Below are 18,016 nucleotides of genomic sequence, written 5' to 3'. Positions count from 1 at the left end.
GGGGGGGGGGGTTCTGGGGGTATTGGAGGAATGAATTTGGGAATGAAGAGCTAGAAATTGAGGGTTTTTTGGGGAATTTATTTGGAGGGATTTATTTTTGTAGTTTTTGGTGGTTTTTGCGGGGGTTTGGGAGTTGGGAGGATGAGGNGGGGGGGTGGGGGTGGGGGGGGGGGGGGGGGGGGGGCGGTGGAATGAGTTGTTTTGATTTTTTGAGAGATTGTGGGTGCAGGAAATAAAATGGAGTAGTTTGGGTTTATTTTGGGGAGAGAACGAAGGGTTGAAAATTAGGGATGTTTTGGGAAATTTATTTGGAGGAATTTATTTTTATTCTTTTTAGTGGTTTTTGCGGGGGTTTCAGGATTGGGGGGATGAGGGGGTGGGGTACAATGGGTTGTTTTGACTTGAGGGATTGTGGGGGCGTGAAGGGAAATGAAGGAATTGGAGTTGTTTTGTGGAATTTATTTGAAGGGATTAATTTTGTTTTTCTTTTTATTGGTTTTTGCGGGGTTTCGGGATTTGGGGGATGAGGGGGTGCGGTGGAATGGGTTGTTTTGAATTTTTGAGAGGATGTGGGTGCGGAAAATAAATTGAAGTAGTTTGGGCTCATTTTGGGGAGAAAATGAAGGGTTGAAAATTGGGAATATTTTTGAGAATTTATTTGAAAGGATGAATTTTTGTCGTTTTTAGTGGTTTTTGCCGGGGTTTTGGGATTTGGAGGGATCAGGGGGTGGGGTACAATGGGTTGTTTTGAATGGGCGATAAATTTTGGGAGTATGAAATTTAATGACGGCACCAGGCGTCACTTTGTGGTGTTTCACTAAGGGGTTTTGAGTTATTGATCGCTGAAGCCATTCTGTTTTGCCCCGTAATTCTCTCATTTATTGAAGATTTATGAGCCATTTTATCTCAACTCAAGCATTTTTCATTTGACAATTTTTTTATTGTTGAAGTTCAATTCTACACTAGGGAATATTGCATTCATTTCGTAATTTACAATGTTGAAAGGCTGAACTTTGTTTATTTCGAACTGTTACGAATATTTTGAGAATTGGAATGGACTCAGGTGTTTGGTAAGTTCTCGAGGATGATTTATGTAATAGTAGGAAAGCTGCTGTTACTGAAAATGAAGAGCTCTATTCAGGAATGATTGATGAACAATATATTTAAACTTTGAAATTCATCTTTTCAAATTCTCAATGAAAATCATAAAATGAATATTTATATAAAAATTGAATAGTCCAGAATGGAAAATTAATTATCATTGTTTCATTTTTTTTTAATTCCGAAATTTAATGTCATTAATTCTTTCTTTCATGAACGGACGATAAAAATGATGAAATTTGAGGAATCAATTTACATTTTTTGCGAAGGGATGTGGCAGGACTTCTTAAGGGTCTTCTTTCCTCGCCAGAAGTGAAGTCCCAACCACACAAAATCAATCGTCCACGGCATCCCAACAACATTGTTTCCTTCAGAAAGAAACAATTCAATCTAATCACTCAAATAAACAGCGTAATAATTGCAGGCAGAAGACTCGTATTTGGGATAGTCTGACTCATGAGAAACGTCAAAATCCATCGAGTGAACTGATAATTCATATCTCCGATGAGTAATAATAACACTTGGGAGTATCATAAGACGTCTTCACTAGTAGTGTCACAAAGTACAGGGTTTTTGTGTTTTCTCCGATATAATTAGTATCTCAGACAACTAACAATCAATAGATATCGATTATAATTGCTTTTTGTTTGTTTTTTATTCACGCAGATAAAAACCAATCGATAGCCCTTATGAGGGGGGTGGATTTACCACTCGAAACGGTGACAACAGCCCGAAAATTTACTCACGGAAAAAAATATACTTGAATTAAGTATATTTTATACTAGCATCAAGTATAAGCATAAACCTGACTCAAGTATATTTTACACTCGAATGGGAGATGGGTGTTTCAATTCGAGGATGATTATTTCGCATCAGCCCGGGTTGTACCAAGCGCTCTCAAGTGTAATATAAGGGTCAGGCACTAAGTGTCAGAATATAAGGGTCAAAAAGTGGAGGTTAAAAAATGAGGGTCGGAATATTAGAGTCAAAAACTGAGGGCCTGAATGTAAAGGTGAAGGAATGAGGGTCAGAATGTTAGGGTCAAAAAAGAGGGTCAGAATATTAGGATAAAAAAATTAGTGTCAGGCAATGAGGGTCAGACAAGGGCTAAAAGCGGTGATCAAGCATGATATATGACTTATATTTAGACCGTCATTGCCTGACACCTACTTTTTTTACTTTTATATTCTGACCCTGATGTTTTGACCCTAATATTCTGACCCTCATTTTTTAACCTTCACTTTTTGACCCTTATATTCTGACACTTAGTGCCTGACCCTTATATTACACTCAAGAGGGCTTGCTACAACACGGCCTGATACAAAACAATCATCTTCAAATTAAAATACCTATCCCCTAGTTGAGTATAAAATATACTTGGATCAAGTATATTTTATACTCAATTCAGGCATATTTTTTTCGTGATGTTTACTTGATTTTGTAGTTTAGAATGACCTGGAGAACGAGGAGAACTTTTAATATTAATACAGGCGGTTGGAAAAATCATTCAGTTGAAAGTGTAGAAAAAATTCTATTGTTGAAACCATGCCTGACGCTTCAATGAGAATCCATTCCAATCTAAATGCAAAGTAGCATAAACCTAGCATGTGTTTATCCATTCGTTTTTAACGTTGACGAGAAAAGAAACGATCGTCATTTCGCTGAATGTCTCAACTTGTGCCGATAATACCTCCTGTCCCCTTATTCCCCCTTTACGCATCTATTTCTGTAAATATTTTGACAATTTCCGGTGGAGAATTGCCTGCAACTGTAAAGTTCAGAAAGTTTATCGTTGGAAATAGTGGAAGTAGTTCAACAGTTATTGGTCTAGTTCTCTTCTTATTTAAACCAATTATCCTCCAGGAGTTAAATCAACTCTACTTTATTCAATTGATAAAGCATTAATTCAATTGACTGTTCATGCTCTTCCATTCATCTTTTTGTTTTGTTCTCTCGATTATTCATCCAGTTACCATAGGATGAACCAATTTTTCAAGCCACCCCCCAGGTTTTTTCATCCCCTTTCGGCTGAGAATTCACGGCGCAAAGTTTTCCCTGCATTTCAGTAGTTTTTTTCACTCTCAAGACATCTTAATAAATAAAAATGTTCAGCATGAATTTTTCTCACGTGATTTAATTCACAAATTTGGTAGCTAAAACCGTATTCCCTTAACAATGACAATATTCCCAGCACTTTCCCTCAAGCTCCAAATTTCCTCATTAGAAAATGAAATTAATATTAATGAAATAAATATCTCAACGTCATTTATTGTAATTTAATGAAGTAAGAGGACGCCCACGTGTGCGAATGATAGAAGTCAACAGTTGCTCAATGTCTCAACCCGTTGATAAAAATGGCGGCGCCCTCACCTCGCATTTTCAAACACCTCCCAAAATTATTTATCCCCTTCAAATCCCCCTCAACTCACTTTATCCGAATCTCCTAAAAGGAACAAATTTTTTAAGCCATCCCCCAGATTTTTCCACCCCCTTTCGCCCGAGAATTCCCACCGCAAAATCCCCCCCCCCCCCCATTTCAGTAGTTTACCTCTCACACCCGAGGCCTCTCAATTCTGCTCTACTCAATCACCAATGCACACCTCAATTACCTCTTCATCCTCACAACCATGAACAGCAAAAAATTCCCATTCCCTCGACTTAATCATCGAAATAACTTCCACGAAGCTCATAAACTTAAAGAACAAAGATTGACAATTAACTCTTACGTGTACCGGAAGTTAATCGAAACCTAAAGTCCACTCCCACGGCAAGTGGTAGAATAGTACCGTAGACATATCTCCACATCACTCAGGCACACGACAATGTAACTCCTCTAACTTTATGAATGTCATACCCACAGATTTCCCCTGCTCCCTCCCCCCAGAACTTCATCTCTATCGAATTTGGGAAATCTCATCTGCCAAACTTCCAAACTCCATTACCCCATCTCCGTCGATCTTCCCCCCCCCCCCCCCCCCNCCCCCCCCCCAACTTCAAACATTATATTCGTGTAATTGAATTTGTTATCCGGTGAACATAATGATCCTATTTTTTATGCAGATTGGCACGGAGGTGGCGCATCCCGGGGTGGCGAACGACCACGGAGACGTGGCGGCACGGAAATACTACACCTACTATCAGTGGGTCTGCTTTGTTCTCTTTTTCCAGGTAATCCCGATGTTTAGTTAAGGCCAGTCTCAGTGATTAAATACGATCGGAATATTTGAGACCGAGAGTAGAATTACAAACGAGTTGTTTCATCTCATCGCGTGCGGAACGCAATACGATTCAAGAGTCAATCATTAAATCACCGTGAAAAAATGTATTATTCTGTTCTGGCGTTTCTCATCTCATCAATCAATTCGTTAGGAGACATTGTAGTATCGGGTGAGGAGTGGAAGGCATTCATGGGTGAACATTTTTGTAGAAATGGGTGAACATTGTTGTAGAATTGCACAGGTTATCTACGCGTTGTTTTAAATATAAATTTTCGATGGAATAAATTCTGCAGAAAAATTGATTACGTGGAAATATTTTCTACAGAAATTCCTCGACTCAAATTTTTCAAGCTTTTTTGTTCGATTTTTAAAAAAATTGAAAAGTAGAGCGGAAAAAACTTGTAAAATTATTGTCGTGGAATTCCTGTAGAACAGGTTTTAACAGAAAAAATTCAATAGAAAGAGGAAAGTCTTCCAACATTTTTAAAATAGTTTCGATTGAACATTTTCTGTTAAAAAATGCTTAGTAACACTGCAGAATTTTTCGGTAGAATCCGGCCGGGAACTAATAGAATTTTCTATTGAATTTGTTACGGTTTTCTACGAAGTTTTTTTTGTAAATGAAAGGGAATACGATTGAAGAGTCAATCATTAAATCGTCGTAAAAAAAATTATTATTCTGTTCTGGCGTTTCTAATCTCATCAATCCATTCGTTAGGAGACATTGTAGTATCGGGTGAGGAGTGGAAGGCATTCATGGGTGAACATTTTTGTAGAATTGCACAGGTTATCTACGCGTTTTTTGAATAGAAATTTTTGATGGAATAAATTCTGTAGAAAAATTGATTACGTGGAAATATTTTCTACAGAAATTCCTGGACTCAAATTTTTCAAGCTTTTTTGTTCGATTTAAAAAAAAATTGAAAAGTAGAGCGGAAAAAACTTGTAAAATTATTGTCGTGGAATTCCTGTAGAACAGGTTTTAACAGAAAAAATTCAATAGAAAGAGGAAAGTCTTCCAACATTTTTAAAATAGTTTCGATTGAACATTTTCTGTTAAAAAATGCTTCGTAACACTGCAGAATTTTTCGGTAGAATCCGGCCGGGAACTAATAGAATTTTCTATTGAATTTGTTACGGTTTTCTACGAAGTTTTTTTTGTAAATGAAAGGGAATACGATTGAAGAGTCAATCATTAAATCGTCGTAAAAAAATTTATTATTCTGTTCTGGCGTTTCTAATCTCATCAATCAATTCGTTAGGAGACATTGTAGTATCGGGTGAGGAGTGGAAGGCATTCATGGGTGAACATTTTTGTAGAATTGCACAGGTTATCTACGCGTTGTTTTAAATATAAATTTTCGATGGAATAAATTTTGTAGAAAAATTGATTACGTGGAAATATTTTCTACAGAAATTCCTGGACTCAAATTTTTCAAGCTTTTTTGTTCGATTTTTAAAAAAATTGAAAAGTAGAGCGGAAATAACTTGTAAAATTATTGTCGTGGAATTCCTGTAGAACAGGTTTTAACAGAAAAAATTCAATAGAAAGAGGAGTCTTCCGAAATTTTTAAAATAGTTTCGATTGAACATTTTCTATAAAAAAACGGTCAGTAAAACTGCAGAACTTTTCTTTTGAATAATTCAATTCGTTAGGGTTTTCTATGATTTTTTTTCATGGGTGAAACGTAATACGACTGAAGAGTTAATGATTAAGTCTCCACGAAAAATTGATTATTCTGTTCTCTCATTTCTAATTTTATCAATAAATCAATTGAAAAAACTTTGTAATGTCTGTTGAGGACTCGGTGACATTATCATACCAGTCTCCACGTGTTTTTTATCTCGACTACAAGAAATTAATACCACAGATGCCGTGGAAGCTATTGCACGCATGTAACTGTCCCTCAAAAATATAATATCGATATCTTCGGATACTTATCTATTATTATTTTCTCAATGTGGCCGGTGGCATACAAAATCTGCTATTGTTCGAACAGCCGTCGTTTGTGGGAAGGTAAGAGGCACGTAACGATTCAACGGAAGTCAATACTTTCATGGAATCCATTTTTGTGATTCAGTCTTAGTATTGAAAAAAAACGAAAGCAACATTGAGTATGCAATTTTTTTCGTTATATTAAATGAAGAAAATCTATGAGGAATGAGATTAGAAAATAGGAAAAGTTGAGGGAAAATGGACTAAAATTTAAATGGATTAAAATTTTTAAGTCAGCAATATCTCTTGATCAAATTATCCGATATGCATTAGTCAAATCGCATTTTAATGCTTGAAAATTTATCTTTAAAATGGAGAAAAAACGTGGAATTTCGCTTTGCCAATCTCGATTTATTGCTTAATAAAAAGCGATTATTAACGATGACATAATTAAATCCTCTCAAACCATTAAATTATTGAGTCTTAAATATCTCCGGACCTAATGATTAGATTTGAATGGGTTAAATCTCGTATGGAAGCTTGAAAAACATATCTTTAAAACTGAAAAAAAAATCGTGAAATATTCCTCTGCCGATCTCGATTTATCCTTGAATAAAAAACTGTTATTAACGATGAGATAATTAAATCCTCTTAAATCATTAAATTATTGAGTTATGTTGAGGCTTGAAAAAATATCTTCAAAATAAAAAGAAAACATTGTAAATAAACAAAATCTACGAAAAATAAGATTAGAAAATGGAAAAAATTGAGGTGAAATGCACTACAATGTTTAAATCATCAAAATGTAATTTTAATCCTTGAAAAAATATCTTCAAAATGAAAAAAAAAAACGTGAAGTTGTCTTCTGCGAATCCCAAGTCATCACACAAAGTATTAAATAATGTAATTCCAGGCGATGTTCTGCTACTTTCCCCAATGGCTCTGGAACATCTGGGAGGGTGGCCTAGCAAGTACTCTAGTAATGGGTCTAAACCACGGCCTAGAGTCCGAAGACACGATATCAAAGAAGAAGAACGTCCTAATGGATTACCTAGTGACTCACATCAAGGTAAGAAACAACAAACTCATCGCGAATGCATAACGATCTCGCATCGCAAAATCTCATTACCATAGTCCGAGCAAAAAAAGATATTTCATCACCCATTGTTGAGTGGAATAATTCCTCTCCTCGTGTTTCCGTTCCTCAGCATCACATGACTACACGGTCTCTGCGCTTGTAGCCTCCACAGAGGCCTCAAGTTCCCGGTGAAGCTATCGTCATGTGTGATAACACAGATGAAAAAAATTCACAGAGACATCTAGTGATTTCGATGGAAAATTCCATTCGATTTTTATTGAACTTCAGTTGAATATTGGATTCGTTTTTTAATTCTGTTGAAGAGCTGAATAAGATTTTAATCATGATTACAATTCAATTTCTTCTAGAATACACTTTCGAGTGTGAATTTCTGGAATTCAATGTTTGTTGATACTCTGGTGAAATCTGTTAATCTGTTGTTCATCTCATCAATATAATTCCGTGCTTAGAATATTGTCATCTCGTGTTTTCAGCGCCAAATTAAAAATTAAAACTTCATTTAGAATATCGAGTCGCAGCTTTTATTCATATCAGCAATTTTGTATTTGGATATTAAAATTATTTATTCAAAGTGAAAAAATCGATCATCATTTTCACTATATTGCATTCAGATTCTCCTATCCTTAACGTCAAAAATCTGAGATAATCTCATAATTCTAGCTATTCATTCTAATCAACTTTGTTCGCAGAAAACCTCAGTAAACGCAATATTAAGAAAGTAGAATTGTTCTATTTTCCTCTGACCTAAATGATTTGGACAATTATGATTCGTTTATTCATGTTTCATAGAAAGGTATCCAATTCTCATTTGTCAGGCGGGCTTCATGAAAATTCGACACTAGACGATTGCACTCATGAAAACCGCCTCATCCATTTTGTTCTCCATTTGCTCGAGATATCCCCATGTTGCCTCCGCTTTTTTCACAAAAGAAATGTCCAGAATTTCCATAGAAACCATCCCAATAGAATAAGTTGTACAGAAAAATCGAACTCCATTTACTTCTCTGATAAAACATTTTCCATCGAACACTTCCATTCACAATCGTAAAAACTAATAGCAAGTTCAATAGAATCCCACCAGAATATCCCCCTAAACTCCAGTTTCTTCTAAAAATTTGTTTCCTACGTGATGAAGCCCCCGAAGACCAACGAGGAGAAAAAGTAATCCCGCCGGGTTATCCTCGAGTTACACTCAATTCCTCCTCATTGAATCTAATTCCCTTTAATTCATGCCTCGTTACATTCACAGAGACACAACACGTACGTCTACCGGTACTTTGCATGCGAAGCCATGTGCCTGGTGAACATAATCGTTCAATTATACCTGATGAATCGTTTCTTCAACGGTGAATTCCTGAGCTACGGCTGGCGTGTCCTCCAGTTCGCGGACGCACCCCAAGAGGAGAGAATGGATCCCATGGTCTACGTATTTCCCCGAGTTACGAAGTGTCTATTCTACAAATACGGTGCCTCCGGAACGATACAGCAGCACGACAGCCTCTGCATTCTCCCCTTGAACATCGTCAACGAGAAGACGTACATATTCATATGGTTTTGGTTTGTCATTCTGTCGATGCTCCTCGTTGGGCTCATGATCTACCGCGCCGCCATCATCTTCGCGCCTGCTGTGCGACCGAGACTGCTGCAGCTGTCCACCGCGAGGAGACTGTCCATCGACACTTGCAGGAACATCACCAAGAAGATTGATCTTGGCGACTGGTGGATCCTTTACGTGCTGTCGTCTAATATGGATTCACTGGTCTACAGGGATTTCCTCGAGGAATTAACCAAGAAGGTCGGCAGCACGTCAGCACCCGTCAATGCTTAGGAACATTGACGCTCTAGATCATTCGAGTTATCGGCCGGTGGAGGCAGCGCAAATGGACAGTTTTTCTTTTTTTTTTTTAAGAGAGATTTTGGGACATAATTCGGCGAGTTGAATTAGTCGGCGTTGAACTTTGGAAACGAGCTCTTTTGGATATGTCAAGGAAGTCGACGTAAAACGATAGTACTGAGGTCGAAGATTTAATTTGCGGAATTTTTAAGGGGGTTCGATGTGGAATTTGTAAGTTTTAGGTAAATTTAAACTCAAAAAATGAGAAAAATCGAGTTTCAATTTTTTGCAATGACAATATGTGACTTGATTTGATTTGATTTGGATTTTGGTTTTCTCACGTAATGTATCAACGAAAAAAAATGTGAGTTTCAATTTGAATTACAATTTCAATTTTTGATTTGTTCGATTTTTTTTTCAGAATTGGTAAAATGAAAGAAAATGACATGAAATCATCAAAGAAATTCAACAAAAATATTGTATTTTATTGATGTGCCATGGCTTTCAATTTGCATTATACTACAATAGTATCGTCTCCATTTTCTTGATGAAAAGGAAAGAAAAATAGAATGAAAAACTTCGAAAATTTGAACCGAAGAAATTCTGCAGAAAATATCTCAATAGACTAAGTCTATAGATCGGTTTCTATGGAACAACTCAATAAAATCGGCCAAAAACTAATAGAAAGTTCAACAGAAATCTATTCTATCCAATTATCAAATTCGAAAAAATTTCTATTAAATTTTTTCGTGCGTGAAGGATCAAACGATCATGTCTACAATTTTTTTTCAAGTCTAAATGAATTTGCACATGACATAAAAATATGAAAACACTAAGAACTGTCCATTTTGCCTCACCTAATGTTTTTAGTTCTGAGAAACTGCAATTTTTTCCTTCGAGATCATTCTCTTCGATTTTCAGGGGAATATGTATTTTTTGATATAATATATTGAGGTAGATCTGAAGTTTTATATAACAAAATGTTCGTATATTGAGTAATGTTTAAAGGTTGATTGCGATATCTTTGTCATTCCAAGACTCAGAAAGGAGCTGCTCAATTCCATATTTCAGTGAAGTGGAAAATGCCTTGAGACCTAGGGGAGACAATACTTTTATTAATTCCGGATAAACACCTCCGGTAAAATTCTCCTTTAGACTCAAAGACAATTATTGAAACCAGTTTTTACACGACTTCACTGCGAGGATTATTCCAATCCTTTTCATTCCTTCAAAAGTGTATTTACATTTATCAAAGTCTCTACATTTTTCGGGCGCACGGAGACTGAGACTGATCACGTGAGATTTTCATTGAGCCGGGAGAATGAAATTATCATTTAAAAGCAGTGACAGAGACGAATAATGATATTTTACGATAAATCTGATGGCGACTGTCGGAAATAATGTGTCTTAAGGGGAGACCGCACTGATGATGACTTTACTACTTCCTTTTTAATGTAAAAAATTGAGTTTTGATTTTTTTTTTCATTAGGCAGAGTTTAGAGGAATAAAATTGTCAAATGTGTCCTCATGACGCGATTCTCAGCCGATTGAGTCAAATTTTGGTTCAGATGTACATAATATGTGCTCAAACATGAGTAGACGACCTTTTTTTGAAAAGTTCAATTTTCTTAGTTTTTGAATTTTTAAATAAAAATTCTTTGAAGTGAATAATTGGAAAAATTAGTAATATCCAACTACATCATAAATAATTGAATTGGAATTTTTTTTTCGATTTTTCGAATCATTTATTCAGAATATAATGAGAAAACTTATGAGAAATTGATGAAGAAAAAATCTACAAAAATTCATACTTGATCAATTCTTCAATTTGATCAATTTTTTCGATTTTCCACCTGTAGAAATTTCAAGAAAAAAAAATCGAAAAACCCAAAAAATGAAGATTTTTCGTCATGAGGACTTTTGAAGAATCCATCAATGAGCTTTTTTAAACATTTCTATCTTTTGAGTTTTTGCATTTTTTTTCAAAATTCGCTGAAGTGAAAAATTTTAATAATTAGTAATATCCAACTATAATACAAATAATTTACTTAGGATTGTTTCCAAATTTTTCGAACTATTTACTCAGAACATAATAAGAAAATTGATGCATAAAATTTTTTTTTTAATTCATCCTTCAATCACTTGATTCGTACTTAATTCGTACTTCAATTTAATCAATTTTCCCGATTTTTCACATGTAGAAATTTCGTTGAAAATCGAAGAAATAAGGATTTTTCATGACGAGGACTCTTTTGCAAATTCCATCAATGAAAAAAATGAAAATTCAATTTTTTCCCATTGTTTACACTAAAACTGAAATAATAAACTTGTCAGGACGATAAATAAAGCCCTCTGAAGAGCGATTGGACTCGATTAACCGAGAAAAGTGATTGACCATCGAGTCCGCTCCGGATTATTCTCAAACGACACGGTTTTTAACTGCCCATTGTGATACGATAAACGCGTTTATATTTCATTAGGATTAGGAGCCAACTGGTATCAAATGGCAGGCGAAATGTATTCCACAACGCACAACAGCCACTGCCATTCTACCGGATTTCAATACGTTAAAAGAAAAAACTCCTCAATATCACAAAACAAATTTCTTCATTCAAATATATTACAACTTAAACACGAAGACTTTACGATTAAGTGAGAATTTTCCTGCTCACGAATTAATTTTTTGCATCGAATAACAACAAAATGAAAAAATAACTTCACATTTTATTCCAGAATTCGTTTTATTTTCCCCCGTCTTATCAAATTATTATTTTTGTGATATTGAGTTCATTTTTTTCTTTCCGTGTACCAACGGACGAACACAATTACAAAATTGTAAAATTGTTTACGAATTTTATAACAAACTGATAGATATTGTTAAGAGTTGAAAATAAGTTTAATCTGTATTCTTGGGTCTCCAGAAGCTGTAATTTTACGCTACATCTAGATAATTCACCGAGAGAGATATATGAAGAAATACTGTAATGTTTTAATACTGTAGAGAATGAATTAAATGGTGAAATCATATTGGAATTCATGTGGTTTTGTACATCCTTACGTCTATAATTCTCTTCCCTCTAACTCCATTACTAATATTGATATTATTATTATTATTATTATTATTATTATTAAAATGTTCATTATAAATTATTTTATACAAAACAACCAGTTGAATTCCATTCTTTGTATAGAACTCTTCTATTTTTTACCTCTTTTCATTAAAAGAATCGAACAACGAAATAGAAAATTTGAGTCGAAGAATTTCTGTAGAAAATAACTCCATAGAATAAGTTGGATAGAAAAATCGGATTCTATTGAATAAATGAAAAATTAAAAAATGACTATTTTTGAAAATTACGAATATTTTCCATCAATAATTTATAAACAAGGAATTTTTCAACAGAAAAATGTACGGAATTATAACAAATTCATTTATATTCACTTTTACGAGAAGTCGATTTTAAAAGTTTAAACAATTTTAATTATTAATTTATAAACAACGGATATTAAAAAAATGATGAGTGATGCTGAATATTCATGATTTTTTCAAATTTTTCTCACGCAATTTAATTGATAAATTTGATGATTGAAAATTGCTGAATTTATAGTGTGGTCTGTCCCAAACTGTGAAAGATACTTGGATATCCTTGAAGAATCGAACAAAAATGTCTCCAGAAAATATCTGAATAGAATAATTTGCATAGAAAAATGGTTCTATTCATTTTTTCTACAGAACATTTTCCATTAAACATTTCAATAAAAAACGCGCTGTTGTAGAATTTTTCAACAGAATCTCCCAAGAATTAACAGAAAATTCAATGGAAAATCAACAGAATGTCTAGCGAATTCACTAAATTTTTCGACGAATAAAAAATAATGCAATGTGTCAATACCGTAGAGAACGAATTAAATGGTGAAATCATATTGGAATTCATGTAGCTTTGTGCGTCCTTGCGTCCACAATTCCCTTCTCTCCCACTGTAAATAGCCTGATGGTACGAGATTTGTGCTGTTCCCGATACAGCGCTCACCAATTACCGGATAATTTGCGCTCGTTTATGTGCTCATGGGTGAATGAATGAAAGAATATGTCAAATAATTCAGGGTAATTGTTTGGTTACTCTATTTAGGGACATGTAATTCGATGAAAATTGGGGGTGACTGATGATTCAGGCGGAATTGGACTAAAATAAGAACTGAGGATAAATGAATGGAGGCAAAGTCTTCATGCCAGAAAGATAGAGTACGTAGTCCAACGGCTCTGTGACGGCTGTGAAGCATGATTTACTGGGCTTGTGCTGACACGTCTTGGCTATGGTGAACATTCTGGCTTTTGTATTTTCATACCTATGACAATTCACGTTGTTACGAGGTTTTGGCGAGGGGTGAGAATGTTCAGCGTTCAATCTGGTTTTATTATTCTCGGGCTGTGGGTGGAGAAATATTTGGGGCATTGCCACTTGACCCTATTTTGGACATTTTTTATTGTTTGTTTTGATGGGCTAATGCGCTGGGAAAAAAATATTTTTGCCACATATCCATTTACTTGAGAGAAGTATTTATTTTTCAATATCGTATTTCTCCAGTCAAGTCATTCGCAGGCAATTCTCATTAGGCTTCAATTATGACAATTATATTGCTCTAGAAGATGATCATGTTAGTTATGACCTTGAGTAAACTCTCTCAATAAATTGATCAGCTGGTGAATTAAAAAACATACGATTGGCTGACCCCCACCCCCTTCCCCCACCATCACAGGGGAAGACATATAGGACGACCCCCAGACATCGGGGCTCATAGCCCTAAAGAGGTAGACGGCAATGTTTGCGAAACGTCGGCGCAATGCTGAAACCAAACGCGGCATCCACCCGGAAGCCAATAATGTCATTAATAATGGCCGCGAAAGCCTCAAAACTAAGATAGGTAATTTTGATTGAATATTCCTCTCCGTGCATAAAAACCATTTGTTCAAATTCGTAACAAATTCATTCATATTCAGAATTTTCCTGAACATCGATTTCGTATCTAAAAAAATTTTTCCGAAAGTTTATTCAATTTTAATTATTTATTTATTCAAATTAGGTCTTGTCAACATTATTAACACATTCCTCAATGTTCAATCTTCAAAAACAATCATTTATTCATAAACAACCAACGTTTATAAAAATAATAATTCTATGCAAAACGTAATTTGAATGACGCTGAATTTTAAAGAATGTAATTTGAAAATTTAAGTAGTTTTGATATGTGAAATAATGTATTTTTGTATGCAATATATATATGTAATTTTTTTTTCCTGTATATATATGTAACACTTTTGAACCTTTTGGCTCAGGCTAATAAACCTGATAGGCTGAATAAAAAAAAAATGACGCTGAATATTCATGATTTTTTTCAAATCTCTCTTAGTCAATTTAATTAACAAATTTGATGATCGAAAGTGATAGAATCTATAGTGTGGTCTGTATCGAACTGTAAAAGATACTTGCATATCCTTAAACCGAAGTGACAGACTGACTGAAGTCCTTCAAATTGACCATTTCCCCTCTTTAGAAAATTTATTCAATTTTACTTATTTATTTATTCAAATTAGGTCTTGTCAACATTATTAACACATTCCTCAATGTTCAATCTTCAAAAACAATCATTTATTCATAAACAACCAACGTTTATAAAAATAATAATTCTATGCAAAACGTAATTTGAATGACGCTGAATTTTAAAGAATGTAATTTGAAAATTTAAGTAGTTTTGATATGTGAAATAATGTATTTTTGTATGCAATATATATATGTAATTTTTTTTTCCTGTATATATATGTAACACTTTTGAACCTTTTGGCTCAGGCTAATAAACCTGATAGGCTGAATAAAAAAAAAATGACGCTGAATATTCATGATTTTTTTCAAATCTCTCTTAGTCAATTTAATTAACAAATTTGATGATCGAAAATAATTGAATCTATAGTGTGGTCTGTGTCAAACTGTAAAAGATACTTGGATATCCTTAAACCGAAGTGACAGACTGACTGAAGTCCTTCAAATTGACCATTTCCCCTCTTTAGAAAATTTATTCAATTTTACTTATTTATTTATTCAAATTAGGTCTTGTCAACATTATTAACACATTCCTCAATGTTCAATCTTCAAAAACAATCATTTATTCATAAACAACCAACGTTTATAAAAATAATAATTCTATGCAAAACGTAATTTGAATGACGCTGAATTTTAAAGAATGTAATTTGAAAATTTAAGTAGTTTTGATATGTGAAATAATGTATTTTTGTATGCAATATATATATGTAATTTTTTTTTCCTGTATATATATGTAACACTTTTGAACCTTTTGGCTCAGGCTAATAAACCTGATAGGCTGAATAAAAAAAAAATGACGCTGAATATTCATGATTTTTTTCAAATCTCTCTTAGTCAATTTAATTAACAAATTTGATGATCGAAAATGATTGAATCTATAGTGTGGTCTGTGTCAAACTGTAAAAGATACTTGGATATCCTTAAACTGAAGTGACAGACTGACTGAAGTCCTTCAAATTGACCATTTCCCCTCTTTAGAAAGTTTATTCAATTTTAGTTATTTATTTATTCAAATTAGGTCTTGTCAACATTATTAACACATTCCTCAATGTTCAATCTTCAAAAACAATCATTTATTCATAAACAACCAACGTTTATAAAAATAATAATTCTATGCAAAACGTAATTTGAATGACGCTGAATTTTAAAGAATGTAATTTGAAAATTTAAGTAGTTTTGATATGTGAAATAATGTATTTTTGTATGCAATATATATATGTAATTTTTTTTTCCTGTATATATATGTAACACTTTTGAACCTTTTGGTTCAGCCTAATAAACCTGATAGGCTGAATAAAAAAAAAATGACGCTGAATATTCATGATTTTTTTCAAAACTCTCTCAGTCAATTTAATTAACAAATTTGATGATCGAAAATAATTGAATCTATAGTGTGGTCTGTGTCAAACTGTAAAAGATACTTGGATATCCTTAAACCGAAGTGACAGACTGACTGAAGTCCTTCAAATTGACCATTTCCCCTCTTTAGAAAATTTATTCAATTTTACTTATTTATTTATTCAAATTAGGTCTTGTCAACATTATTAACACATTCCTCAATGTTCAATCTTCAAAAACAATCATTTATTCATAAACAACCAACGTTTATAAAAATAATAATTCTATGCAAAACGTAATTTGAATGACGCTGAATTTTAAAGAATGTAATTTGAAAATTTAAGTAGTTTTGATATGTGAAATAATGTATTTTTGTATGCAATATATATATATATATATATATAATTTTTTTTTCCTGTATATATATGTAACACTTTTGAACCTTTTGGTTCAGCCTAATAAACCTGATAGGCTGAATAAAAAAAAAATGACGCTGAATATTCATGATTTTTTTCAAAACTCTCTCAGTCAATTTAATTAACAAATTTGATGATCGAAAATGATTGAATCTATAGTGTGGTCTGTGTCAAACTGTAAAAGATACTTGGATATCCTTAAACTGAAGTGACAGACTGACTGAAGTCCTTCAAATTGACCATTTCCCCTCTTTAGAAAGTTTATTCAATTTTAGTTATTTATTTATTCAAATTAGGTCTTGTCAACATTATTAACACATTCCTCAATGTTCAATCTTCAAAAACAATCATTTATTTATAAACAACCAACGTTTATAAAAATAATAATTCTATGCAAAACGTAATTTGAATGACGCTGAATTTTAAAGAATGTAATTTGAAAATTTAAGTAGTTTTGATATGTGAAATAATGTATTTTTGTATGCAATATATATATATATATATATATAATTTTTTTTTCCTGTATATATATGTAACACTTTTGAACCTTTTGGTTCAGCCTAATAAACCTGATAGGCTGAATAAAAAAAAAATGACGCTGAATATTCATGATTTTTTTCAAAACTCTCTCAGTCAATTTAATTAACAAATTCGATGATCGAAAATGATAGAATCTATAGTGTGGTCTGTGTCAAACTGTAAAAGATACTTGGATATCCNTTATGATGGAATTGACGTGAAAAAATATAACGTTTTTGCGTTTTGTCATTATTTAATGACTGACGAAATTTTAAGGTGGTGCGAACATTTTCCTGCGTTTTCTCTAAACTTTTAAAAAGAATCACAAAACTGTAGAAAAAACGCATGAAAATTATCGCACCACTACGCAACTTCGTGAGCCATTAAAGAATGACAAACCACAAAATCGTTATATTTTTTCACGTCACTCCCATCGATAATTTGCCAGAAAAATGAAAACAACGTCAATTTTGGCTAAAAGGGTGTCGAACATCCTTAAACCGAAGTGACAGACTGACTGAAGTTTTTCAAATTGCCCATTTCCCCTCCTGCAGCCGCGCAAACCCCCTCCCCGCCCGAACACACCCCCGAATAGTCCCCGCTCGAGTGTATAAATACTCATTAAAACACTTTTCCCTGCAAAAAATGCTAGCTATACCGTGGGTGGCGCTTAGACATGCAGACGCCTAACGAAAGCCTGTCCTATCTGGCGGTTGACGTGCGCAGAAGAGAAATACAAATCACAGTTTAACCAGTCCGCCAAGATGAGCTATATTCCCCCGGAAAAAGCACAACAGTTATATCACGCACCGCGAGAGACTCATGCGAGCAAAAAAAAATCCTTAATTTACGTGAGAACAACCGAATGTCAGATTATAAAAAGAACATTGAGGGGAACAAAGTTGTGTTATAAAATGTAAAAATAAAATTTGTCTCCGCGGCATAAACGAGTGGAGAA

General features: G+C 33.8%; 1 protein-coding gene across 1 annotated transcript in view; it reads left to right on the top strand.

The window, feature by feature from the left end:
- The window catches only part of LOC107035554 (innexin inx1), a 10,794-nt gene extending 1,181 nt beyond the window's left edge, over positions 1-9,613 (top strand). Inside the window, exons 2-4 of the mRNA XM_015253025.1 lie at positions 4,162-4,269; positions 7,169-7,324; positions 8,604-9,613. Coding sequence (XP_015108511.1) covers positions 4,162-4,269; positions 7,169-7,324; positions 8,604-9,182 — 843 coding nt within the window. The 3' untranslated portion in view covers positions 9,183-9,613. The remainder of the gene's footprint in view (positions 1-4,161; positions 4,270-7,168; positions 7,325-8,603) is intronic.
- The last annotated feature ends 8,403 nt before the right edge of the window (positions 9,614-18,016 follow it).

This window comes from Diachasma alloeum, unplaced genomic scaffold (genome assembly GCF_001412515.2).
Source record: "Diachasma alloeum isolate Michigan unplaced genomic scaffold, Dall2.0 Dall_scaffold_00199, whole genome shotgun sequence".
Classification (NCBI taxonomy): domain Eukaryota; kingdom Metazoa; phylum Arthropoda; class Insecta; order Hymenoptera; family Braconidae; genus Diachasma; species Diachasma alloeum.
Note: the sequence above shows the minus strand (reverse complement) of the source record. Positions and strands in the feature narration are given on the sequence as shown.